Source organism: Mycteria americana, chromosome 2 (genome assembly GCF_035582795.1).
Source record: "Mycteria americana isolate JAX WOST 10 ecotype Jacksonville Zoo and Gardens chromosome 2, USCA_MyAme_1.0, whole genome shotgun sequence".
Lineage (NCBI taxonomy): Eukaryota > Metazoa > Chordata > Aves > Ciconiiformes > Ciconiidae > Mycteria > Mycteria americana.
Window position 1 is genome coordinate 98,607,257 of NC_134366.1, and position 27,035 is coordinate 98,634,291.

Sequence of the window (27,035 nt, forward strand, 5' to 3'; positions counted from 1 at the left end):
GAATCCAGTGCCCTAGTCATGAAGCAGGGTAGAAGAGGGGATGCTGGGGTGAAGAGCTCCAAAAGCGCTTGCCTGATATGCACTAAACACTGATGCATGTTTACTTCCCAAATGAAGACTGCTAAAAGCATTAACATAAAGTTATTATATGGAAGGGTCATACCTGTGACTAGACTTCATGGAAAATAGGTTTATATTAAAAGTTCCATTCATTTAGGGTTAAATTAAGCTGCTACCAGGAATTCAACAGCACCTGGGTGACAGTGTAAGAGCATACACATCTCCCATCAACATGAGAAGGGAATGCACACCCAGTCTAGCTTCCTACTGTACACAGCTGAACTCCCCCTCCATTTTTAGCTTGAGCTGTGACTGAGCCAGCAAGATTTTTCATCACTTTTTTGCTGTCACAGTGAAGGTGACATCTCATCTGGCAGCTGTTCTTAATCTTATAGTTTTTTACCCATGGGAATTCGATACTCAGAAGTTAATCCATGAATAACTCTTTTATAAACTTTAGTCCTATGCAGTACCAGCACCCAGACCCAGACCCTTTGCATTGCAAAGCCTGGAGGGGGGTGTTATCTCAAAATCCATTTCTGGATCCCTCACACTGAAAAGTATGTACCCATACAACTTATTACACTAAAGAGGTGTTAGTACGGAGGGGCTACAGACCCAGGGCCTTCGGGCAACACTAAGAACAAGAAGAAGGAGACCTACTCTGAATTCTGTCTTACAGCACCTAACCAAGGAAGCTGTATTCGCTGCTGGTGGGACTATCTACAGCATTCAAGCTTCTGAGTGACTGAATCCTTTCCTGCGATAGCATTTTTAACGTTAGCATTCCTGATCTAAGGCATACTAAGAAGACTCTTAAAGCAAAAGGAGGCTAACCAGTCGACAAAGGTGATCTTATTTATCCTAGGGTGTGACAGAGCACCTTAATTCTGAATATACTAGCTTCCCTAATGAGGAAATGGATCGTTATCAGTACTGCATTATTATCAAAATGTATACAACTCTGACATCTTGATTCTACTTGGTGATTTCTACTGTGTTCCCAGATTAGTTGTGAGCCCTTTCCTGGCTTGCAACATTTTGTATTAGACCTGAGACATCAAACACAGCATACTGGTTTGCTGAAGTCCATCTCTAGTTCTAATTTCTTTCTGTAAATGGAAAACATTCGGCAAATAAAGTCTTTCAAGCCATGTCAGGTTTTGATTTTGTTTTTATTTGTGGCACTAACTGACATCAATATTTTACAATATATAATATATAGTCACATTAAATGCAGATGGCTAAATATTCTCATGCTTTCAACATTACATAGCTATACATTTTAAATTTCAGCTCCAAAGAAAAAAGAATCTGCCACCACTCCTGTCTGTGATTATAAAAATGTAAATGTACAAACTTCCTCTTCTTCAGATTCATTACAATATAGGAAACATGGAAAAGCATTTTCATTTGTCCTTTTTAAGTTAATCAATTTAACAAAATATTTTCAAAATATGTACAACAACAACTACCAAAGTAGTTAACATTTGAAAAAGATGCTGCTATAAATACTCGTGAGACAACATACAACAGCCATACGAATCGGAAACAAAGGGCCAACTTATGCATGACCTGAACAAGAGACAACAAAAGTCCTGGTTACTGGTATAAACCAGCTTCACTTCATTTTGCAGCACAGGAATGAATTGTAAATCTTGGACCTCTATGCAGTACTCTGAATCTTATTTATAACCTTCATAGCCTGTTGCAAACAGAGATCCTTTAAGGTGTCTCAGTATTTTTAAAGTGCCATGAATGTTACTAGGGTTCAGTATATCTCTGCATATTAGCATTCTATATGTCATATCCCATAAGTAACTTTTCAATAGACACTGTCTCACATTCATTATTGATTGCCTGCTTTCTCAGAGCTGCACCAGAGATACAAAGTTCATCTAATTTTAAAAACCAATGACTCCAGCATATGACAATTTAGGTCCTTCATAATGTACCACAACTTTTTTCTTGTGATTGTTTTTTATAGATCTTTATTCTGGTTTTCACCCTAATCGCTTACAGCCCTTTTCCAAATCAAATAAGAAGCAAGTAAATAGTTTGAAATAGTTACATACTTTTAACAACTTGAAATGAGTATTACTTTTCAGATAGCTAGTGAAGTCTTTTAATTTTGCCCATAAACACAGTAAGTATTAACACAGGACTGCACAGTGTTTATATTCTTATTAACCTGCCAACAAGAATAGTTTATTGGCAACCTTAAATATTCAGAGGCAAAACACAATTCCTTGGCACAGAAGCTTTACAGCAGAGCAACATATTTTCCCCTCAGAACCATTATGCAGGAACACACAGAAAATTAACTACGACTTATTTTGGCTTGTAGACAAGAGAATAAACTAAACTTCTTGATGTTTTTTGCCACTTCAGACCTTGAATGGTGATTATGGGTGCATACGGGGTTAGATTTTCCAATTACCTGTTCTTTATACATGATTCAAACAAGCAGAGGGACCTATAACAAAGAAAAGCACATGATCATTCAAGATATTTTTAAACCTCCAACTGTTGACATTGTTAACCAAACATTCTCCTGTGGGGCTGTTTTCAGGCTTAGTCTCTTCATCAGCTACTTGAGACTACTTAAAGCTTATCTGCTTTTTTCTAGCTCTATCAGTTGGTCTAATGAAAGGTATTATCCTTCCCTAAAAAACCCACACCTCATACATCCGTTAGGTATTAATGGTTGCAATTACATGATTACTGGAACATAGGTGATGTATTTTTCTGTGAACTTCCTTCATTTTGTGGAATGAACAGAAACCCAGGCTGCAAGTACGCAATATTTGACAGTCAAAATCTGTTCAGTATCAATTAGCTGTCACTGGTCATAAAAATCAATTGATGAGTACTTTGCTTCCTGATTGAATGAAGGAAACTCCCAAAGGCTTTGATTCAGGAACATACTTAAACAAATGCTTATCTTCCTTCCTAGTCCTCAGGTCATCTAAGCATATGCTTAATTTTAAATTCATATGCTAGGTGCTCTTCCAAAATCAAAGTTACTGATCTTTGATTCTATCAGAGAGATATACATTAAGGTCACCACAAAAGCTAAAAGGAATAATGTATTTGATCAAGTCTAAACCTTCCATTTTGGCCTTAGTATCCATGGCAGAAGCTTTATTCTTGCGGAAAAAAATAGGTCATGGTACAAATTATTAGCAAGGTGAAGAGTCCAAATTAAATTTTATCTTTCTATTCAAATAGAATGACAGCATGCAAATGACTGCCCCTCACTGCACATGGGAACTAGAATCACTTTACAGGCTCATTTGACTACCTGTATATCAAGTTCAGCCAACGTTTTAGTGGGGCCTCCTGCCCCATTTCCAGCATACCAATGCCAACATCAGCTGCGGCTTTGAGTCTGTAACCTCTGTCATTGCATCCACAGACACTGATGGTAAGAAACAGTACTTCTTCATTCGCAATTATATATCTCTGATTATGTGAGAAGAGTAGTCTACTTCTTGACATAAAGGTATGGAACTAGGCCATGCTTCCTAGAAGACACTCAACATGCCATAATTCAGATCAATGCATTACTTGTTGGCAACCAACTTCAAATTATCCCAGCGTATACCAGGGACTCATTGTAATGGGTGCAGTAATTACCTTACCTGGCTCCTTTGATTGCCAACAGAACGATACACTGCATGTATCAAGAGTTCATGTGACTAAATGCCAATGCCGAACACTGGCATGAACGCTTGTGGATACTTTGATGGAGCCAAATTAATTTTTAAAATTGCAGCAAGTAAACAGAAAAGGCTGCTTTAGATACAGCTCCAATCTTTACTGGAAAACACATGAAATCTGTAGAATCTCTCTTGCATGTACCATTAAAAAGTGGTCTAAAGAAATGATTTTACCATAAGAAAAACCCTGTTCTTCAGATATACAACTTGCCTTCCCCACCTTGTGCAGGCACATTCCCCTGCAATATTTCTACCAAATCCCTGGGTACAACTCTACCTAAAATGAGTAGATGGCATATAAGCTAAGGCAACTTTTACAGCTTCTCTTTGTTGGGTAAGATTTTCAATCCTGCATGGGCTTGTGCTGCAACTATACCTACAGCTAGACATCTAATGGGTTATTTGCATGCGTAGTTATGTTTTTTTCCACAGATAATCATGGTAAATCCCAAGGCAAGTTACACAGACACAAAAATACACATGCAATGATATAGAGAATTTCAGAAATCTAGCTAGGTTATTTTGCATTTTCTGACATAGAAAGTTTAAAAACTAAACATAAAGATCTTAAGTATGTGAAATTGTGACAAAAGTTGCTTGATACAATTTAAGGAAAACACTAGTTCACTTTTACCACCAGAAGCTCAAACGGTACAGCTCTATGACCTGAGTTTTGCTCACCAGAATTAGCCAAAATTTGGTCTCAGATCAGCTGTTTATTTCCTAGATCAACTGATTCTCCTTTGTACAGGAGGCAGACTGCATGGCTGGGAAGCAGGCTCCTCACTAGTGAGGCACGTTCATTTCTCAAGACAATTAACCACCAAAGGCACTAGGTCAGCCATCCTGGTTGGTGGCCTTACTTGACGCCATCTCCCGGACTTGCTGTTGTTATACTTTGGACGTGTTAAATACCTGCCAGGTTTCTGGACAGACCATTTTGAAAACTGAAGAAAAAGGTTACTTTCTGCACATTGTCAGGTCTTTTCCAGTTCGGTAAGTTCATCCCTTTCCAATAACATGTCTGCATCTCCATTCCCTTTGGGTAGGATCTGTAGTCTAACCGCTTTCTGGCAGGTCTCTGAACTGCACTGCACTGAGGAAGAACCATTTTACTGAGCAGGCCCAACTAGGCTTGGCACCCACAAGAATTTTCCTTTGGGAGTCTGTGGACAGCAAAAGTGTGCAATAAAACAGAAGCCGTTTCTTCAAAACAAAGTATGACTTATTTGCCAAAGCAGGCACAGTACTCCAAGAAATGGATTAAAGAACAGCCAGGAGACCTATGCGCATACTGTCTTACCTATACTTGGCGTTTCCCTCAAGTACCTATTTTTGCTCTGGTTTGTTTTGCATGACCCAGTTACAGCCTGTGTGGTGCAGACCCTGACTCTCAGCAAGGCAGGGTCAGCCTGCAGCAATTTCTCTCCTCCCTTCCTGCACAGTGGATCTTTTAACCTTAAAGTTCATGACTTTAGCAAACAGCTGTGTAATCAGGGGTGGACTGGAGGAGTTGCCTTTTCACAGATATTAATAGAGCTCAAACGTTTGTTGGGATGCTCCTTATCTAGGCAATTGGTTGCTTTTTATGTTTGGTTCCTGCGACAGCCACGTTTGATCTACTTCCATTGCAAATAACCCCTCATAAATAAGAACAAACTGAGTCATACATAACTAAGGAATGCAGATTCTTCCCAGTTCCCCACAATATTAGCTAAATAAATGATTTCACCATCAGAAGCCCTTGTTCCAGCAAACTCGAGAAGAAAATGGAAGAGAAACAGACACAATTACAGAACTGAACTACCTACTCTGCTGTCTAGTTGCAACCAAAATCTAGAAAGCAAAGCCAAAAATGGCTCTGTGCTCACACCTCCAAATCATGACATCACAGATCTTTGACAGAGAAGGCAAAACAAAGAAAAAAGCTTGCTTCTGCCCTGGCACAAAACCACCTGCCAGCCACTGTCTACCAAAAACTCAGTGTTCCTTGTAGACATGTTCTTCAGCTGTAAAGGAAGAAAACCCTGACACACAGCTATCATATATTCTCCTCTACCGAGTCAACCTTCACTGTCACAAGTTGTCCAACTGCAGAGAAGGATCAGAATTCTGCTCTCATTTAATGCAGCAAGCTAGGAGAGAGATTAATATGCACTGGACAGAAACTCTTTGAGAAATCTGGCAACTTTTTTACTTTTATCAGTAATCAAGGGCATGAGATCTCAGATGTCAGTGATACGATGTCTTTGGCACATACAAGACTTAGCTTGCACATCCAGTATCATGAAGGACAGCACAATAATAACAAAATCATACTCTGTCTTGGACAAAATGCTGCTCTCTTATTTTCATGAAAGACCTATACAGTAAGAGATGTAGTCTTCTGTCATTTAAATGTCAAAACTACCAAAAATTACTGTCTTGAAAAGGAAAGAAGACAGGCACAGCATTTAGCAGAACACATTAGTATATCACAGAATACATCAGTATATCAAGCTTACTTTCATGGTCTGCACTGGCTATCTAACTGTTTTGAAATAAATCCCCAAGGATATGATAAAGACTTGTTTTAATGAGTAAAGCTATGGGTCTCCTCAGAGACTTCCACAAGAGTAATGTAGTTGGAAGAACAAAGAATTTGGAAATATTTAGAAAACAACTGCATGAAGTATTCTTGAATGTCCAAATCCCCTTTTTTTTCTGTAAATTGGTGAAGTGAGGAAATAAAGGCCTGATCTGGAGTATTATTTCTTCATAATTTGTAGTCTTAGAATCATAGAAGCATAGAATATCTTGAATTGGAAGGGACCCATAAGGATCATTGAGTCCAACTCCCTGCTCCTCGCAGGACTGCCTAAAACTAAACCATATGACTAAGAGCATCGTCCAGACGCTCCTTGAACTCTGACAGGCTCGGTGCCGTGACCACTTCCCTGAGGAGCCTTTTGCAGTGACCGCCCACCCTCTCAGTGAAGAACCTTTTTCTAATGTCCCATCTGAACTCCCCCTGATGCAGCTTCATTCCATTTCCTCGTGTCCTGTCGCCGGCCACCAGAGAGAGGAGATCCGCGCCTCCCCCCTCCGCTGCCCCCCTTGAGGAAGTTGTAGACTGCGATGAGGTCACCCCTCCGCCTCCTCTTCTCCAAGCTGAACAAACCAAGTGACCTCAGCCACTCCTCATAGTGGTATGCATAATATAGATGTAATTTTTCACACGCAAAATAACTGCACATCCAGATTTCTGTTTGCATGCTGATGTAAACTTCCCTGAAACACTGATTTGTTTGTGCCATTTGTATGATTCTGTGGAATTTCTGGTTTATCAGAAACAAGATTTGTTTGAGCTACTTTTTAATGTTAAAATTTGATTGTATTTTTTGAATTATTTTAAAGAGGACAAGTAAGCAAGGCTAAAGCCTATGTACACATTTATGGTTGGCATCAGCTAAATCACGTGTTGGGAAAACTACATCTGCTTTTGTACATTCCCTAAAGTCCTTGGATCAAAGTCTATTCTTGGACACAGCAGTGTAATATTGGGATGACTCCACTAAGGCCAATTGATGTGCTTCTCTTTACCAAGAAATGCAGTGTAACTCGAGGTTAGGAAGAACAAATTTTGATCAATGACATAAGTGAACTTACTCCAAAAATCACACTTGGGCAACTGAGCATTTAGCCATCTGGGAGTTGACTAACCCATAGCTGACCACAGAAGTGAAACACACATCATCCAATTAATAAAGTTCACACAGACATTAAGACAACCCCATAGTTTTACTGACAGCTGTCAGCATGTGCGACCAAGGTGTAAGTGTTGGGAATCAAAGTCTAGGACACACTACTGAAATTAGGAGAGAACACTTATCTCTAAATTTGCTTCAGGGTCTCATATCTGATCTTTCCTCGGTTCACCTTGTCTAAAGGACATCCAGAATTATCTCAGATTCACAAGAATGAAAAGGGCATGAAAATGCTTTCTGAAATGATATTCATGCTCTTGATGTTCTCTTAAAAAAGATGTATTGACTATTCATACGGTTGCATATATGCACAGGCATGTTCTAGTCTTAATAGTATGTTTTAATAGCTGTTCAAAGGTTTGAAATACACTCTTGATCTCTGACTCAGTTAGAGGAAACAGTGCATGTACCACCTTCTGATGGAAGAAAGAAATGTGTGGCTAGAACAGCTTCTAAATGGCTCTCAAAGCACAGCAAGCCTAGGTTGTTTCAGCCACAATAAAATATAAAAGTACTTTTACCTTTTTTAACTTTGCTGCTCCAGCACCAGAGCGAATGGCCTCCATTAGGGCTTGCCTTGCCTCCCCAGGGTTACCTGTAGCCATGGCAGAGGATTTAGGAGCTGCTGCTGACAGCTGAGTGGGAGGTGGTGGTGGCGGTGGCTGGGTAGGGGCAGGTGGGATACAAAGATGCTCTTCCTGAGGGTCTTCTGCCTTCTGCAAGGACAGTTCTGCATTCCTAAAACTCTGCAGCTCTTCGGAGGCCAACGAGGAGATCTGCTCATGATGCAGTTGAAAGGAGGTAATTAATATAAAGCACGACTAAACTGTAATTATGTGACATTTGATGAACTTTCAGTACCCTGATTTCACTTTGCTTGAATGATGTAAAACACGTAGAACTTTTGTTTGCTCATAGGGTTGAACATCTGTTACTACTCACTCACATCACTCAGCTGGGCTGACTACCAGCATCAAGGATTTGGCATTGACTCCGTCTCAGAAACTCAATCTTTATTTACTGTGAGCTCCAGCATCCTGTAACTTTTCTTGGCATGTAAGGTAAGAGAGCGAATTGGACTTGGTATTCATTTGGAAACAACCACAGAGGTTTTGGAATCAGGAAGATATATTAAGGCTGCAGTAGCCACCCAGGAATCTCATTACTTTTTGCAGTCTGGGCTGCACAGAAATAATCTCAGATGACAGGGAGGTTCTTCTAGATTTGAGCTCTCAGACATGGCTTCATTGAAAAAAATGCTATTAAACCTAAAGTTTCCAGCCATACTTAAAAAAAAAAAAAAAAAAGAAGGAAAAAAAAAAGGACCAGAGAGAACTACATGAAAGCACTGAGAACAAAATCAATTGATTGCTCTTCCAAGCATGTTTGTGTGGAATTTCTGAAACTAAAATTTCTGCACGAATTACCAGCTTGGAAACTCACCCTACTTGAAATGAATGCAGGGGGAGGAGGCAATCTTTCAGACTAAGCCAGCTTTTCCATCAACTGTCTCAACAAATATTTTTGCCATTAACAACATCACTAGTAATAATCATGATAAATTGTTAGTAATTACAACGATTTCACGATTATTAGGAAATTCAGTATCATGTGCCAAATGGGAGGTTTTCAAGCAGATGCATTAGCATTCCTTTCTCAGAGAAACTGAGGCACAAAACTTCTCTCGTGAAAAATGAAAGGATTCATCTCCCATCAAATAATCCACATTCAGAGAGCTCCTATATTCTGTTCCTTCACTGTACACACACACAATATATGGGAATAATGTCATGTCAGATAAAACATGAACATTTGAGATAACATGAAAGGAACAGCCCTTTCATCATAGCACATCTATATCTCACCCTGTATACGTACAAACATGGTGCTTTAACTAGCACAGGTGACACAGTGTGAAAAAGAAGCGTTCGGTTTCTAGGCAACTTCCTTTAAAATGATGGCAAAAGCTTCTCTGCTGGAGGAAAGTATTCCAAAAAGTCTCTGTGATAATACACCACCACTTCATTGTCAGAGCCTCTTTTACACAAATTTACATTTATTCCCAATGAATACAGAATGCAGTTAAGTATGCGTGAAGATGGCTGCTGCCTAGCATGTCCTGCTCTCAGGCTCAGAGGAAGCTGTACGCTACCTGCAGCAAGGGCAGTAAGATATTTGAGGGACGAAGTAATTGCCTAACACAGGCAAAAGATTCTTTCTAGCTAATGCCAGCTATCTGGATATGTGCTAATGGCCTGAGTCATTGCATGAGGGAAATGGGAACTTCCTTGCCAAATATACATCCTTGGCTGGATTAGTGAACTGAGTGAAAACTAAGGCTAGAACAATGCAGGTTTTGGCTATTAGGAATAAGAGATGCTTTAATGGTTAGGTAAATCTTCCAGACAGAAGGAATCATCCTGCTGTGGTGAAAGTTGATGTTCCATCAGCATCAGTTGCTTGCATACAACTTGCATGCACCAGCTCATGTTAACAGATCAACAGCATGCATGAAGAAGCCCTAGTGTGTTTTCAGGTAACTGGGACTGGATGCATACGGTAGGTAATGCAAATATATTAATCTAACTGCATACTCCTACAGTACAAAAAACCCCACCTAAATGTGAAAACGATGAACATTGGATGTCTTCTATGTATATTCCCTGTAATTCGTTTGGATTTCTACATGTTTCTTTCTCAGCTAAAAGCACACCGTTTGAAAAAGTGTTAAGTTTTATAGCAGAGGATAGGATTGGACCCGCTATGCTATCTGCTTAAGTCAGATCCGGTCTTACATCTTATTATTTTCCCCTCAACTTCTCTCTTTCCAGCACAACGTTTAGTTTGTGCCATATCTGGGTTTATTCAAATCACCCAGTAGGAACAGACTGTACTTAAAAGATCACTTACCATTTTGATTTCTTACCTTTTTCAGCTTTGAGGTGCCACTGTGGCCTCTAATTGCTGCTAGTAGGGCTGAGCGCTCATTCTCTGGCTCAGCATATGAAGGTTTCCTGTGATTGCCATTTAGTGCACTGTCTGAAACCTAGAATATGAAAAGAATAAACCTCACATTGTTATTAGATATTTACTTAGAGATAGTTTGGAAACACAATTAAAAATATTTTTGGCACTTGTACCAGAATGCAAGCTATGGAGACTAATCAGTCTGTCTTCCTTTGGGCCTGCTTTTACAATCCTTACTCACACTGAATGGTGAGGATACGTGTAGACAGTAATGCTGTACTTACAGATGCAGTCTCATATCCCCTGAGCATGAAGTCAGTGGCAAACTAGTATCGCCTAGTAATACAAAACGCAGATTTCATTCATTGCTGATATTTACAAGTTTTCTCCATGCTGTGCGTTCCTGTTTTTACATAACATGCTGAGATGCAGGTTCGGCTCTTAGGCTAACCTCAATTACCTCTCCTTTATGCTGTAGCTCTGCACCCTCTGCCTCTTCTAGCTAGTGCAGCAGCAGTGCTGTTGCATAATATACAGGATGTGCAGAATAAGCAGTGGCTTGGTCTGTATTTTGCCATTATAAATTTTTCAAATGCCTTGTGTATGCCAGCTCACCAGCAACTGTACCAGTTATAAAACCTCTGCTGTCTGACAGGGTGAATACAGAGCTCTGCAGTCTGAACAGGCTAAAAAACGTCTCCACTTACCTTTCTGAGTTTCTCCTTTCCCCCTCCTGTTTGAATGGCTTCCATTAGGGCACTGTGCAGTGACGTGTCTTTTGGAATCGGTTTCTGTACAACAGGTTTGAACTTCTTCTTTGGTCCAAAGATATTGGTCTGCACGTTAACATCCAGTTCACTGATAGCATTAATATCCGAATCATCAGGTTTCTCCTCCTGTTCTGACTCTGCGTTTGCTGCTGCACCATTTAGGTCGGGTGAAGCTTTAAGTGAGCTAACTTGTACACCGTTAGCCGGAGGCCATTTAGTGACTCGCGAAGATGAGCTGACAGAGGATGGGACTCCTTGGAGATCAGGAGACTTGAGAGATGAGGCTGAATTAGTGTGGGTCAAAGTCTCACATTTCTGGTCAAAGAAAAGACGGGTCTTTTTCTCTGCTATACTTTCTTTGCTGTTTAAACCATGATCGTCTTCTGCACTGTTGTTATCCTTTGAAGAGGATTTAGTAAGTAGGACACTGGCATTCTTTTTATAGAAACTCACAGGAGTTGCTTGATTTGGTGCCCTGATGTTAACTACTTTGTTTTCCACACCAGAATTATCACCAGGTGTAAACCTGTGGGATGCTTTTTGACTGCAAGTAAAAATACTTGAAAGAGTTTCTCTTGTTTCTGTTGGTTCTGTTTCCACAGGGCTATACTTGGCCACAATAATACATCTTTTTGGTGAAACTCCTGCTTCAGTTTTAACCTCTCCTGCCCCTTGCTTATTTTCATCTTTCTCATGATATTCCATAGAGTCAGACTTAAAGGTAGTTACGCTGATGTGTCTTGCAATGGCAGAGGCAACATACTGACTCGAAGTTCTCCTATGTGGCTTTAGAAATGGAAGCTCCAGCTTGTCCTTATTAATGGCTGGGGCCACTAATGGTGTTACTTGAGACTGTGTAACTGGAAGAGGTGCTTTGGTCCTTTCATTCTCAGACTGTCTTTCAGCTACCTGGGTACTAACAGTTTGTGGTGCTACAGGTTTTGGAGCTGCGAGACAGACAGGTTTGTGTTCATGTTTTATAGTAACGGGCTTAGAGTTTGTAGTGACTGCTGACTTTTTAGGAAGGTGCTCAGCAGAGTCATCACTTTGCTTTTCCACAGAACTTGACCTCCAGAATGCCTTCACTTTGCCAAGATGAATTTCCTCGCTTTCATCAGTAGAGGTACCCGGTATGTGCTTACTGACACCAGTGTTTGGGCCTATAAGGTTGCCTAGTTCATCTATCTTAATGGCACCAGCGGAGAGAGAAACTCCTCTATTGAAATGTTTTACTTCAGGTTTCGGAGGGACAACTTTAAAGGTTGTCAATCCCATTTTAGGTTCGTAGTTTGTTCCTGAATTCTGGGCACGATGACACCACGTGGGTGTTGATGGGACTTCTTCTACTTCAGGTTTTTTTGCTGGTGGCCATTTGATTTCTAATTCTGATTTACTTTTTTTCAGAGATCTTTCCCTGTTACTACATTCATTCAGTGCATTTATCTTCTCTTTTGCTGTACTGATTTCAGCTGTGGCCTTGGAGTGAGATGGAGTCAGCTTAGATTTACATTCCTCAGACTTCACACCATGTTTGGGGAGGGGGTCCAGTCTTAAGTTCTTTTCACTTCTTTTTTCGAAGGAGGATGTGAGAGACTCAAACATATCTCTCCTCTGTTCCACAGGCAAGTGACTGAATTCATTTTCAGATGGTTGCTGATGTATTAGGTCCTTGGATATGCATAGAGCTCCACTATCTGTGTGTCCTTTATCAAAGGAACCTGCATTGTTGTTTTTATTTGTAAAGTTTCCTGTATTAACAGAGTCAGCTGAGATATTCTGTGAAATCCTTGTCTCTGCCTCTTGACTTCCAGCTGAGCTAGAGGTGCTAGCTTCTGGAGCATCATCTATGACTGTTACTGGAACAGAAACGGTAACATCTTGGGCAGCCTCAACTTTTCTTGTATGTGGGCTCAACACTTCATTGAGGTACTCAGAGTCAGAATTACTTATACCGTCCACTGCTGCAAAATACACATACATATAGGCAGTTACATATAGGCAGTATTTAGGCAGTATGACTTTAAATTACACAAACAGCCAGTACAAGCTTAAGCGGATCAGATATTTTAGTTACACTAAAACTAACAGGAACATATTTATGCCTGTGTTACAAAAAAAAGAGAGATCTGGGTCCTTTTTATTGTCTGGTTGCTGATTAGGATCAGCCAAATATTCCTGCAGTCCTCCTGCTTCAGCCAGTGGGAAACATACAAATGCAGCTGAAAGCAGAATTTAATCTATTGTTCATACCTTATCTTTGACTAACTTCTCTCAGTGATAAACATTTCACCACATGACTCCAAAGGAGAAACATTTCTGAGAAACAGTGAGCAACTCCAAATTATGTTTCCCAGACCTGGTTAGTAATAACAGCCCAGCTGAAGGATTTCCTTGAGCAAGCAAACAAAGAAACAGTACTTGTATTTTTTCTCCATTCTTCTCACCCTTCATTACCAGTGACTCCAGAAGCCTCATTGTGCAAGAAGCTTAACTCTCCTCTCAAATTTGCTGGTATAAATCAAGGGTTACAACACAGAAGCTAAGAAATTGCAGTGTTAGAGAACTCACAGAAATTAAATCAGAATCGAGTCCACTGCAGAAGTACTGAAATAAAGATGGGAAGTTTTAAAAAAGTATTCAACACCATTTGGTGACAAACCATTAACAGAGAAATAATTTTATTCACCGTACGAAAAAGAGGAGCACAATATAACATTTTATCTCTTCCCACTGTTTCTTTTCATGTTTTTGATTTTTAACTTTAAAATATGTCTGCTAATGCAAAGGAAGCATTGGGTACAAAAATGTACCCCCTTCTCTACTTCATTATGATAAAATACAAAACGAAGGCATTGTTCATTAAACACAGAGCTAAATTCACAACTGATTTAGCTTCACTGAAGTCAATGAAATTATACCAAATTTGGCCCATAAAATGTGTCCATAAACTGCTGTTCATCTCTTTTTGGTAGCAGACACCGAAATACAGTGACAATCTGATAAGCAGCTTGAAAATATTCAGTGAGAGTCGGTAAAGAGTGGCTGCCCCAGAAGCAAAGGGAGAGCAGCCACTTTGGGTTGACCACATTCTGCCATAGACCTGTGAGTTGTTCCCAGTCATCTTAGTGAGAAATGTGCAGACGTCTCAGAGTACAGTCTGACTCTCCATCTCCTGGCTATGCCTCTCTCTTTTGTACTTCACAGGTAACATGCTTCCCTACCTTCTAAATCTTCATCCAGGCCAGCCAAAGTCTGCTGGAGTTGTTCAGCAATGAATATATCCTCATTCTCATGCTTAGCCGAAGCCATTTCTTCATCTCTCCTGCTAAATGAAAGAGGAGAAAAAGGTTGGGTCTCCCCCTTTTTTTGCTTTGTACTGTTGCTCTGATTTCAGCCCCTTTGGTTCCACCGGGGTTCTGAAACTCATTCCCCAAAGTATGAAGAATATGCAGCCTTAGAGACACACAGCACCACACTGACACATCCACATCTAGGAAGGGTCTCTGTGATGCCTGAGCATACTCAGTATGCTGGCGATCAAAAGATCAGGATTAATAAAGCTTGTCGCAAAGAAGTGGTCTGGCTTCACTGTGAAGTATGCATTTCAGCTGGGCTGCAGAAAAGCAGCATACGCCAAGGCAAAGGTTTTGCATATACATATAATTTTAAAGCAGACCACTAGCCATCCTGTGCACCCACTGTGCCAATATATCTGCACCTTAATTAAATAAAAATTGCATGACAATGAAAAATAAATACAGCTAAGTACTGTTAGACAATCACTCTGCATCCTGAGGGGAGGGAGGGGAGGAGGAAAGAGAACTAATCCCTTGAGAGCTCTTTCTAATGAAAAATATCAAGGGGCCTGATTTTGCCAGAAAATAACTCCATGGTTTTTGATGAAGTTGTACAATGATCTGAAACAAGTCTGAAATCAGAATGAGTGCCAAGTGTTGTCTTGGCTTATTAAAAGAAAAAAAGAAGATGAAACTAAGAAAAATCCTAAGAAAAAATAACTAAAATTAAAAAAAAATACATGTGGCAACCTGTTACACAACAGACCTTCTGTTTCTTAGGAAGAAAAATCTTGACCAGCAGAGCTTTTCCATCTAAATCACTGAAGCTGGGATTTCACATTGGGCAATTCATTTTTTCCAGCTACCTGTTCCTCACCTAAATTTAAGACACTGTCATCTGTGACACTGTATCCAAGTTTTGCCCTTGTGATTAGCCTATTGAAAAAATAACCTTCCATTCTAGCCACACTTAAATTAACTCTGGTCAGGTGAAGCAAATTTGCCCTTTTCAAGATCAAACCCTTAATAGCACAGATACAGTAACAGATGACGTATTTTTTTCGTAGTTTACCAAACATCACCTGAAAAATGCCATTTTTCTGCTGCCCTTTAAGATAACAATCTGAATAAAAATTCAGGGATGTTTCCTGACATTGATTTAAATTATGTCTAACAATGTAGCTTCCTTTTTCGCTATTTTATTGTTTGATTTTTCCCTTGCTCATATCAGGAGCAACTGAAAGCACATGCTGAAGCATCAGGTATTTTATTTTTATTTACTTATTTATTTATTTATTTATTTATTTATTTAGTATTCACCTCTCCTTTCTTTATGTCTTTTGTAGTAGTCCTGGAGCCTGATTCTTCTACTTGCACCTAAACTGCCTTGCACTTACAAAGCTGAGTTACATGGGATTAATGAAAACAGCAAAACACACCTGCAAGGAAGCCTTCCAAAACTTCTGTCACATACATATCCTTGTGTATCTGACCATACAGATGGGATGAATTCAAGATGGCAAGGCTACATATGTGCTTAAGTGGTTTCCTAAACTGGAACCTAAGACAGAAATCTGTATTGGTTGTTTGAATACAGAGGAAGAGACACAGTGTTCTGTGACTGGAATACAATTTCTTCCAGCATTTGCCATTGTCTTGAGCTTTGACAGGCCCTGAACATCCCCAGAAGCCAACGTGAATTGATGATGCTCAGGGCCAGCACCCACACTGCAAGACTCATGGTAAACTCAGTTTTCCCCCTGATGGATTAAGAGAAAGGTGGCACAAATCAGTCAAAGTCTCCAGTGGAGGCAACTGGAGCTGTAAGACCGCAGTCCTACTGTACCCTGAAGCACACACACACACACACAAATCAGTGAGATTACTGATCTGAGCAATCTGACAAAAAGATTTAAGCTTACTGCAGCATTCGGATTGGGACAGAAGTCTGGCAAAGAAAACTCTCAACTTGAAGGTGGCTGAAAGAATGAACTGACTGTATTTCATATTGTTTATGCAGGGGAAAGTTTTCTAAAATTAATTTAAAAATACTTGCTCTCCTTTGAGTGCATTTTAAAACAATTTATTTGCACACTCAGAGAGAGCGTTTTTGATGGGAGAATCATTCAAACTGTGCACCAGCTAAGCAACAGGTCTATCCAGCGCGGAAGGCAAATATTGCTTTCTTCTTTACAAAGCTGATCTTGCAAGACAGTTGTCCACAGCTGGAAGCAAATTACTGATGCAAATTGAGACTCCTTCTCTAAGCTACTGTGAAGAAGTTGTTTCCAAAACCGTGGAAGAAAAATGTGTAAACCCGTACCTATCAGAGAATGAGACCTCATTTCACAAAGGCCATGCCAGCTCATCACCTTTTTGGCACCTGATTGTGTCTTTCTATTGCCTGACTGTTCTACAATACATCCAAAATCTGTATTACTAAGGTTGTCTGTGCTGGGTTTTCTCCAGGAAATAATGGAAACTATTGGCTTGAGAATTTTATAGGCAATTTATCTAGGAAAACATATTTGGGACTGGAACAGGGATTCCTGGGCTCCAAACATGCAGTGTGGGTCCACTGCACTGACCAGCTCTTTTCTCGTGTCAATCAACAGGAATCTTTCAATGACTCTTACAGCAAAATTTTCTCCTTGATGGGCGCAACAGTCAGCAGAAGTCTCTTTCATTATCCTCTGTGCACTTATGCAGTAACTATACATAATTTGCCTCTCAATCTCTGCTTCAATCTCCTTATCTAGACAACTGGGATAATAACATCAAATTCACAGAATTTTTCTGAAAGAAAGCGAACAATGCAGTGAAACTGAAAGGATTCTTATTTGCTCTTACAGAGGGAGCTTCAGAAAAAGCAGATCTTTTCTTTTGCATTTCCAAATTCCTAAAAGAGCTATTGTTCAATTCATCTCCAAACTCACCTACAAAGCAAGCCAGAAGGTATAGATTAATCACAGGGCTCTTCTTAACATTCTTAGCATCAGGAATTTAAAATGTGATATGTGTTTTGTGAGGCGAAGGTCTGGTAGTTTCCAGTAGCTCACATGATTTATAAATATGCCTAAGACGACTCTTTCTCACAACAGTATTTGAGAAAGAAAAACAAAAGGGCCTCTAATTTTTTTTTCATAGCCTTCTTCCCTTCTAACCCTATACACTTTTCTTTTGTTGACAGCTCTGTTTTGGCCAGAATCCAAGAAAAATATGACTTATTCCGATACCATGTTTTACATTCTGGATAAGCATTACCAGTGGTATTTTCTCACACACACTTTTTTTGACTTAGGGAAGAACTTGATAACCTTTACGCTGCCTTTCTGGTAAAATGTGAGGTGCTAAAAATACAACACCGGTGAGCATTTAGCCCAGGCTCGAAATGGCAAACGTGCACGTTTCCTGGAAGCCTGCACACTTATTACTTATGTAGATTAGGAGAGATTTGTGCAAGAGCACAGAACGGAGCAAAGTGACTACTAAACTACAGCCTTTAGTGCTCCACTGAGCGCAGGCTACAACGCATAATTACTCCTCGGCAGTCATTCGCGCAGTTGGAGACAAAATGAAACTTACAGCAGCGTTTTGTCAAATTAATGCCATGGGAGACAGACATTTATGAGAAAGTTTACATTCTAAGAAAGGGAGAAAAACCTCTGATAAACCTAGCTGGAAATGCCGCATTAAGAAGAAACCCAAACCAGTGGTAAGACAACGGATTTGCAATGACAGAAACTGCCAGTTTGTTATAGTTAGAGCAGCTTTACCTGGAGGTCTGCAAATGATAAAACTGACCCGGGTGTCTCTGAGCACTTCTCAGGAGTTCTGGTGAGCTTCATGTACCAGAGGCAGAAACCACAACTCCCACTATAACTGTAAAAATACAACGCAGACCTATGTAAACTGCGGAGAATGAGGAAGAAATTCAGTTGTCTGAACTTGGGCACTTGGTGCCATCTGAAATACTGTAGGATATTCGAGGCATCTGTCTGGGGCTGGCAGACATAATATGGAACGTAGGGAGACCCGTGTCCTGCTGGAGTGGCAGCAGGCAAGATGACACGGCAGTAGCCATCTCTCATGTTAATGGAATGTGACCTGAAAGTCTCACTCATTTTGCACCATGTTTGCTATATCAAAAGACTCGAGAACATGGCTCCTGCGAATTTGTTACTAGCTGGGGAGGGAAGACAGAGCCATGGTAAATAACAGGGTCAAATCCAGACAGGCACACCGTGCAGTAGCACATGCAGGGAAGTAGTGACTGCTGTGAGGCAGTTCAATGGACATCAAGAGCGTTCAGCTTCTCACACATATCTTAACCAGCTAACAGGGACTGACCAATCTGGAAAGCTGGTATTATGGTTTCTCCAGACTGGACTTTGGAGCATCTGGGCTCCTTTCCCAGCTCTGATAGTATTCTCTGTCCGATACTAGGAAATTACTTTAACCCTTACGTGCATTTCCAAATTCCTCCTCTGCAAAATGCATCCATAGTATTCTCCACTTACATAAATGCTGGAAAGAGAAATTATTCTACCTTGGGTATATATCAAAGTGGGTGTTAGAGAGGAGACTGATGCAGAACGATTTTAAATTGTAGAAAGTACAGCTGAAAGTGCATCCTTTTTGAATACAACTTTCTATTCAACCAGGCCAGAAAGATGACATTAAGTAAACTCACGGTGTATATATATTTGGTTTTGTGATTGATGCAGCAAAGTATTCTCCAAAAGTGGAGGTAACTATTTTTCAGATTAGCCAATAGTTTACAAAATCTAAGGGACCATTTTTCCATTCTTTCCATTTCTTAGGCTGGGTGACATTTTTATTTCCTTTCAAGAAAGGAATATAACAGCAGCAGGAGAGCAGCTAGTATAAGTGGTGGACTTTCTGGTCACCTAAGCTATGATCTGACCAGTGACATTCTCCATTTCTGCTGTCTCCTGTGAACTTGAGCATAAAGTTTTAATGTTCGTATGACCAAAGCCTGTTAAAATGCCAAATTTGTAGACTGCACAACCAACTTAGGACTGCTTAGACAACAAAGTCATCACTTGTCTTTGACGCAAGTTTTCTGAAAGTGGCAGGCAACTAAGAAAAGGAAAAAGCACATGGTCATATTCTGCTGAGTGCCAGATAACCTTGCTTTTTATGCTCTTCAGTGAGCGATAAAAGAAAAGCTGCACGTACGTTTTGAGAGCAAGGTACAAGTATAATTTCCATTCCAGGTTTTTTAGTTTGTGTTCTGTTTCTAGTTTTCTGGGACTGCATCGAACTTCCAAAGGTCTTTACACTGCATTTATATCTGTGCTGAATAAAAACTATCACAGATTGAATTAAACTATTTTCCAATCCTAGAACACAGAGGTCCAGTAGTGCCTTCAGATATAAAACCACCCAATTAAAAATAAGAACTTGTAAATATAGATGAGGAGGAAAATGATGTAATTTTTCAGCGGCAGCTGGGTTTATGGTCCTTTTACAGTCCTCCTCCATGGTTACTGGCCAAAAACCTAAACAGAAAGCAAACGAAAATGCTTTTGCTTAGTATAATTTTATGTTTTAATGCTAGAAATCTCTAAGCTTGTTACATACCAGGGTGATTTAAGCTTCCAGAGTGCACCAACATATGTTGGTTCCAGGGTCCTGCTGCATAAAGCAGCAGCTTGTAGTTGCTATACAGCTGGAAGCACACCCCCACTTCCCGCACGGGCCTCTGGCAACAGCTTCTCAATGGGAAAGCCCGCAGGCGGACAGCATTGCCAGAAATAGTCAGGAAAGTGGACTAGCATGATTTAAGTCTTAACACAGCCACATCACCTGCGCAATGTAACATTGCAAATGAAAAGATGGCATGGTGAGGTTAAATAACTTTTCTTGGTTTACACAGAAAAATAAGAAACAGAGCAAGGATCAGAGCCTTTCTCTCCTGGAAGCCAGCACTACACCTTTAGCAACCCAAGCTGCTTCCTAACGTGTAAAATATTCTACAGCTCCAAAGTATACAGCATTTTTCCAGTGGATGAGTTTAACAGAAAGGCTAATCTGGATTCTTGCTCTATAATGACTGTGAGTATCTATTACTTAACCATAATATCATTAGTATCTTCCTTCCATTAATATCTGCCAGCAAAAAAGTGCATGAGAGCATCCAAATTTAAAGAGTTTTCTGGAACAAGGGAAAAGGGAAAGCCAGAGATAAGGAAGGAAATTAGCAAAACTATGTAAGAAGCAGAGGCTTGCAAATCTGTCAGACATCTGGGTCTTAATTAAGTAATTTTTCATCCCTGAAGTTCTCCCTGTCGCTTTAACCCTTTCTCCTCCTTCCTCCCTCTTGAAACTACATTTCTGTTTTCAAAAGAGTGAAACATGTGCCTACCCAGCTAAAATAAAACCTATCCTATAGATAAGCAACAGAATAAAACTTTCCTGTATTTCTCAGAGATCGTTACAAGTGACATGTAATTGTACAGAACGTATTTGTGCACAAAGAGGTATATATAATACATACATACACTGCTATTTTTCATTACAGTTTTTCTCTTTCCTTCCTGCCTGCCTTCTGCCACTCACTATTATATTTTTTCTTCCTCTGACCAGCTTCATCGCTGAATTCTCTCCAGCTGCTGACTTGTCTTTCCCTCCTGTCCTTCCCAAGTGGAATACAAAACCTTGTAACATTTGAATTTGAATGGGCTGAAAATTAAGCAGAACAAGTTCACCCACCCCTATCCTTTCAAGCTTTTGTTTTAAACTAACTCATCAAAACTCTAACAGTTTTGTAGCAAACAGCGAGTATTTCTCAGGTTGGTAATGAAGAGGACTCTTCTCCCAGTAGCTTCAACTACCCCAACCAGAGCCAAAGGTAACAAATTCTCCCAAGAGCAAGGGAGGAAATGGGATTATCCCTGTCCAGACCCACAACATGAACCGATCTCAGGGGGGTTCCCCCACCCCCACCCTATGCCCTCCACTAGCTGTACGTGAAAAAATATTCCTCTCTCATGGCTACTGAAACAGAAACCCAAGGGAGGGGAAAATCCCTTTCAGACCTTTGGAAGGTATTTTATCTTTTTGTCCCAGACAAGCCTGTATTTATTTAGCTTTACAATTGCCAAGTTCCCTTTACATTTTAAAATACTTTTATTTTTTAAATATTTTAATACATTTAAAACCTTTTCAAAATTAAAAACATATTTAGTATTTTAAAGTGTTTTTCCTGCTCTGAGAGAGGCTGGTGAAACCACTCACTCTTAAGACCCCTTTTAAACACCTGATTTCGATTGCTTGTAACCTCAAGAAGTTATGCATCTTTGCTAGGTGGCAGTCCAAATGCGACAACTTGTATCATGCCCACGATCATTCTATTATTTTATTTCAGCCAAAATGGTTAAATGTCTTCCAAGAACAGAGTTTGGAGGAAAAGGAGAGCTGCATTCTGATACATGAAATGCTATTTAATGCTCAGTCCTCTGACAAAAAGGGGTCCTGTGTGGTCTAACTGGTCACTGGTCTGCCTTGACTCTGTACATCACCTCTCTTCTCCTTCACCTTTTCATCTCACATGAGTACTGTGCAGAGAAATGAATTAAAGTCTGCATGGCACATGGATACTAGTGTGATGAGTAAGATAAAAAGAGCAAAAGGAAATTAAATAGTCCTGTCTCCAAAACCGAATTTGAGCTGAGAGTGAACAGTGGTATACCTGCTCTATTAATTGAGCTCTGAAACTCAGAAAGAAAATAAACCAAAATAAAGTATGATCACTTTAACTAGAGGCTTTATCATACTGCACAAAAAGGGGGGTTGGAATTAAGGTTAAAGGGGGAAGCTAAGGTTACACAGACAGCCTTAATATTAATGTTACTTAACTTTAAGCGCGTGACCTAGCATCCCTAATAATACTATTTTAACATAATTTTTAATGTGTAATTATTTATAAAGCTCCAGACAGTAGGTGTGCATGATGCTTTACAGGCATATAAAATTGACTGATCCCTGCCCCTAGGAGCTTGCGTGATGACACCATACAAGGGATGGGAAAGGAGGGGGTATGGGAGGACAGAGTTGCAACACTGTGAGATCATGAGATGTACTTACTGCTACATAAGCAACATTTCAGCTTCTCTGTGGTTTTCTTGTTACTCATTTAACACTATATATTAAAATTTGGTGAACAGATACACAACACAAAGAAATCAACCGTAAGGAAGGATATGAAGAAAGAGAACTATGTAGTACAGTGTTCAGTCAGCAGTTAATATTAAAACATTCACAGCCAAATGTTGCATGTAGTCAATATGGTGTTAGCCCTTGGCACCTCCAGCTGAGGTCTGGATTCTGCTCCACCAGGCACTGTATGAACATATTGTGAGATATGATAGCTGCATTATGGTTTTTACCATAAAACACCAGTCAGTGGCTGAAGGGGATATCAGAGGTGGAGAGACAAAGATGGTTCAACACATTAAAGGCAGAGCCAAGGGTAGAACTGGAGTGTTTTGACATTTGATTTCATATTCTACATGCTAATTAATATGTGTATTTGGATTAAGATTGCTTGAACAAGAATCTCAAAACAAAACAAAAAAACAAAACAAAAAAGAGTGCACTTGCAAGCTGCTCCCATGTACTGGAGAACAAAACCATGGAGGAAAGAGCCCAGCTTGGAAACGGTGGAATCTGGGGACCTTCTTTTAGAAATTTCTGTTTCTGTGCTCGGGGAACTGAATGAGATTTGAGCTCTGCTGTGGTTGTCATTTCTGTGTGTGCAAAGCCTGTGGCACATGCTATTTCTGACCCGGCCATACTATTATGCTGCTAAGTGCAGACAAACTTATTGCATGTTTACGACTGTCCCCTTAAATGCTCACAACTTTCCTTGACTTCAGCAGCGGGTAAGGTGTAGACCCTGCTGTGATATTCCAATACTATCAGGCATTTCAGCTACACAGAGACCACCCAGGCCACCCAGTAAACAATTCCAGAAACTCTAAGAAAAATGAATTTAAAACTAAACATACAATTAACCAAAGTAAGCAACATGGCAAAATACTCTTGATCTCTTGCAGCGCAGGCTAAGCTTCTGTACCAAACCCAGCTAAGAACTGTGAGCTTGATTCTGCTCTTCACTGCAGTCCTTCACAGTGCATGTGAAAAATACCACTTGGACTTTCTTTATAGCCCTTCACACTCCAAATATAATTTGCTTCCACTTTAAGGATACTTTTCACAGCCCAGAGAGTACAAAATTATTTTAGTATATAGCATTATAAATTCCTAGGAATTAGTTATTTCAGCGGGTGAAAAGCCCAAGGTTTAGTCAGCTTTACAATTTAAAATGACAAGCTAAATATTTCCATTATTCTTATTAACGTTTTTTTCCCAAGCTTCAGCCAAATTAGTCACTAAATAAAATTTCTGGCTTCAGCAGAGCTCAGACTCAAGGAGGACTCCTATTCACTGCTGCTAACCACCGCTACTTTACAGTAGCGACATGTTCTCCCAATTTCTTTGTTCTTATCTTCCTTTTAGAATTGAGTTAGATCTTGGTACACGGGACTAGAAGAAGACAGAAAGGAATTAATAAACTCCATGTAAAATTTTCCTTTAAGTTTTGTAGCTTATGAAACATATTTAAAACTCTATATAGCTTGGTATCAATTATTCACATGAACTGCACTTTGACTTGTCTGGGAATTTAGGAGGCTGGTTTGGTCCTGAAAGTAGCCCGTTCATCACAAGAACGACACACAATCTCAGAGCTCCCAACAGATTTTATTAGTGGGGTGGCAGCTGCTCTGACAGTGGAAGCTGAAACTGATGTTCTCCGAACTTGGCTGTACTCAAAATTGTACTCAGAATTGATTTACATCCCACTAAAACAAGAATTTCATACAAATAGGTTTAAAAAAAGTCCTTATTTTTTTTCCTTCCCTCTAGATTTAGGAAGTGGCTTTTGAAAACTTAGCAAGTTGACCTCAAAAGGATTTAGACGAGCACAATTTTCAAAGCTGGTTTGTTTACAAACAGAGGTTAGGAGTGGAATTGGAACTTCAAATATTACTGGCACATTCAGAGCATAAAAGTTTAAAAGATACTACTATCAGCATCGCTGCTGTGGCAACCTAAGTGGTTGCTGACATAAGATTAAAATAAATCACAAATGTTAAGTTTCTGCTATACCCTAAAGTTGATATGAAGCAATTTTCCTGTCCCAGAGCCTAAAAAATAAATAGAATTTATGAAAAATAACTGCACTCCCCAAACAACAATAACTGTCTCCTATTTCAGTCTAAAACTACTCTTTTTAAATTATGGACATATTAGATAAATACAGAATATGTAGCATGATAAAATCACAGAAAAGATTAATTTGGAAGCCTATCCCAACCTCCTGCTCCAAGCAGGGCTAATTTCAAAGCCAGACCAGGCTGCCCAAGGCTTTGCCTGGCTGAATTCTGAGAACCTCCAGGCAAGGAGATTCCTTGACCTCTCTGGGCAACCTCTTCTACTGCTTAACTGCTCCTGTTTTGAGGAATTTCCTCCTTATATTCATTTCCTTTACAGCAGCTGGTGACGGTTGCCTCTTTGCTTTCACTGTTTATCCCTGAGAAGCCTCATAGTCCTTTTGTTTAGGGAAAGACTGCAATCAGGTCCCTCCTTACCCACATCGCTTTTGCAAGGTAGACAACCCAGTTGCCTCCTCCCCCTCGTACCTCATGTGCTCCAGTGCCCCAGCCCTCTCCATGGCTCTCCCATGGACTCTCTACAGTTTGCCAATCTCTCTCTTGAATTGGGGGCCCAAGACTGGACGTGGTACTACAGCATTGGCCTCACAGCAGCTGAGCAGGGGGAGCAATCACCCCCCTGACTGCGATGGGCAGTACACCACACTTTCCTTCCAGCTTCCACTCTGGCTCAGCAAGACCCCTGAGCAGCAGTCCTACTAGCCAGCTTATGAAATGTCCCATTGTCTCTTCTATGTGCACTCATTCCAACTATTAAAAATGTTGTGTCTTTGTGTGGCAAAGGTAAATCTCAATGCAATGTACAGAATATATGCCTTTGGCTGAAGTGAAAGATGGAGAGAACACTGACTTCCAAGAGGGACTGTGTCACTTAATGTCCTGTGGTCAATCTTTTATTTGACTAAAAAAACAGAAAAAGTCCAAAACGTTTTTTTGCTGATTAGGGTTGTTCTTACAGGGCTGTGCTTTGATGTCTTTGCTCAACATTATGGTAACTTCTCCCACCCCCACGCAATGCACATGTGTGTTTTCCTAACCAGTTTAGATCCTCCGTTTTGAGGAAAGTTGGGATTGCTTAGTTACCTTACAACGCTCAATCTAAGTCTACTGAAATTAATGGGTTGCTTTTTTGGATCAGGTCTGGAAAGTTAATTGCAGTTACTATACTAGCCTACCTCCAAACAGAGACTGCATCAGGACCTAAGAAACTGTAAAAGGACAAATCACAAGAAAAATGTATTGTTGAGCAAGCATCTAATTTGAGGCTTAATCTTGTCCCCATTGATACTGATGGATAAAGAAAAGCCCTGAGATCATTCCAATAGGTTAAATACTGACTTTGGCCTAATTTATCACCCACTGCATGATCCAAGATGAAGTTCTCCCTCAGAAATGTGTGGAAGGAAATAACTAGGTCATGATACATGCTCTTATGAAGGGGCTACAGATTAGCAGCTGAATGGAGAGAGACCAGAAAGCACAGACTTTGTGTCAACTGAGAATTCAGAGGAATTTCTGGCTCCTGTCCCATGACTCTGCAGCATCACACAGAGCGGATCCCTGTCAGTATTACCAGGCCACCCTCCTTGCTGGAGGCACAGCTTCCTGTTTGGCCAGTTTGTATTTGCGAAGTCCTATAAATTTTGGGTTCCCTTTGCAGCCCTGCCACCAACTATGTGAGTTTTGGCAAACAAACAGTGTCAGAGTCACTTGTGCTTGAAGGCAGTTTCTAGTTAAATTCCAGGTTCTCGTATTTTCTTGCAAAAACTGCAGGAAAATGTTTGTTTATGCAAAAAAAAAAAAAAAAAGGAAAAAAAAGGAAATACGCCGAAAAAACCCCCCCAAGGTATAACGCCAGTGGAGGTTAGCATTAGGTGAACATATATATGCATGCACACACCCACAAACCAATCCCCAAATTTCACTGAATACAATCCTTTTCCACCTGGCTTTCAGTGGCTTGGATTTTTCCATTTAATGAATTTTCCATTTTATGACCTGCATGTCATTTTTCTCGATCAATATATAGTAACATTTTAAGCACTTCATATGCTATCAGAACTACAAAATAAACCAAACTGTAACAAAATTATTTCAGACTTCTTGGAGAAATCAACTCTGGAGGGCAGCGGTCTTTTGCAAGGAATGTAACTACAAGTTCAAACAGAAAAGTGACCTTTGCCTGTTGCTACAAGTATGTCACTGGAGGGGA

General features: G+C 40.1%; 1 protein-coding gene across 7 annotated transcripts in view; it reads right to left on the bottom strand.

The window, feature by feature from the left end:
• Positions 1-1,223: 1,223 nt before the first annotated feature.
• COBL (cordon-bleu WH2 repeat protein) overlaps positions 1,224-27,035 on the bottom strand; it is a 164,441-nt gene continuing 138,629 nt past the window's right edge. For 5 of the 7 annotated variants that reach the window (XM_075494105.1, XM_075494109.1, XM_075494107.1 and 2 more), the window contains 5 exons: positions 14,487-14,590; positions 11,203-13,226; positions 10,455-10,574; positions 8,050-8,304; positions 1,224-2,536 (listed from right to left, as the gene is read on the bottom strand). In XM_075494105.1, coding sequence (XP_075350220.1) covers positions 2,519-2,536; positions 8,050-8,304; positions 10,455-10,574; positions 11,203-13,226; positions 14,487-14,590 — 2,521 coding nt within the window. In that variant the 3' untranslated portion in view covers positions 1,224-2,518. The remainder of the gene's footprint in view (positions 2,537-8,049; positions 8,305-10,454; positions 10,575-11,202; positions 13,227-14,486; positions 14,591-27,035) is intronic. The other 2 variants (XM_075494111.1, XM_075494106.1) reach the window with 2 other exon arrangements.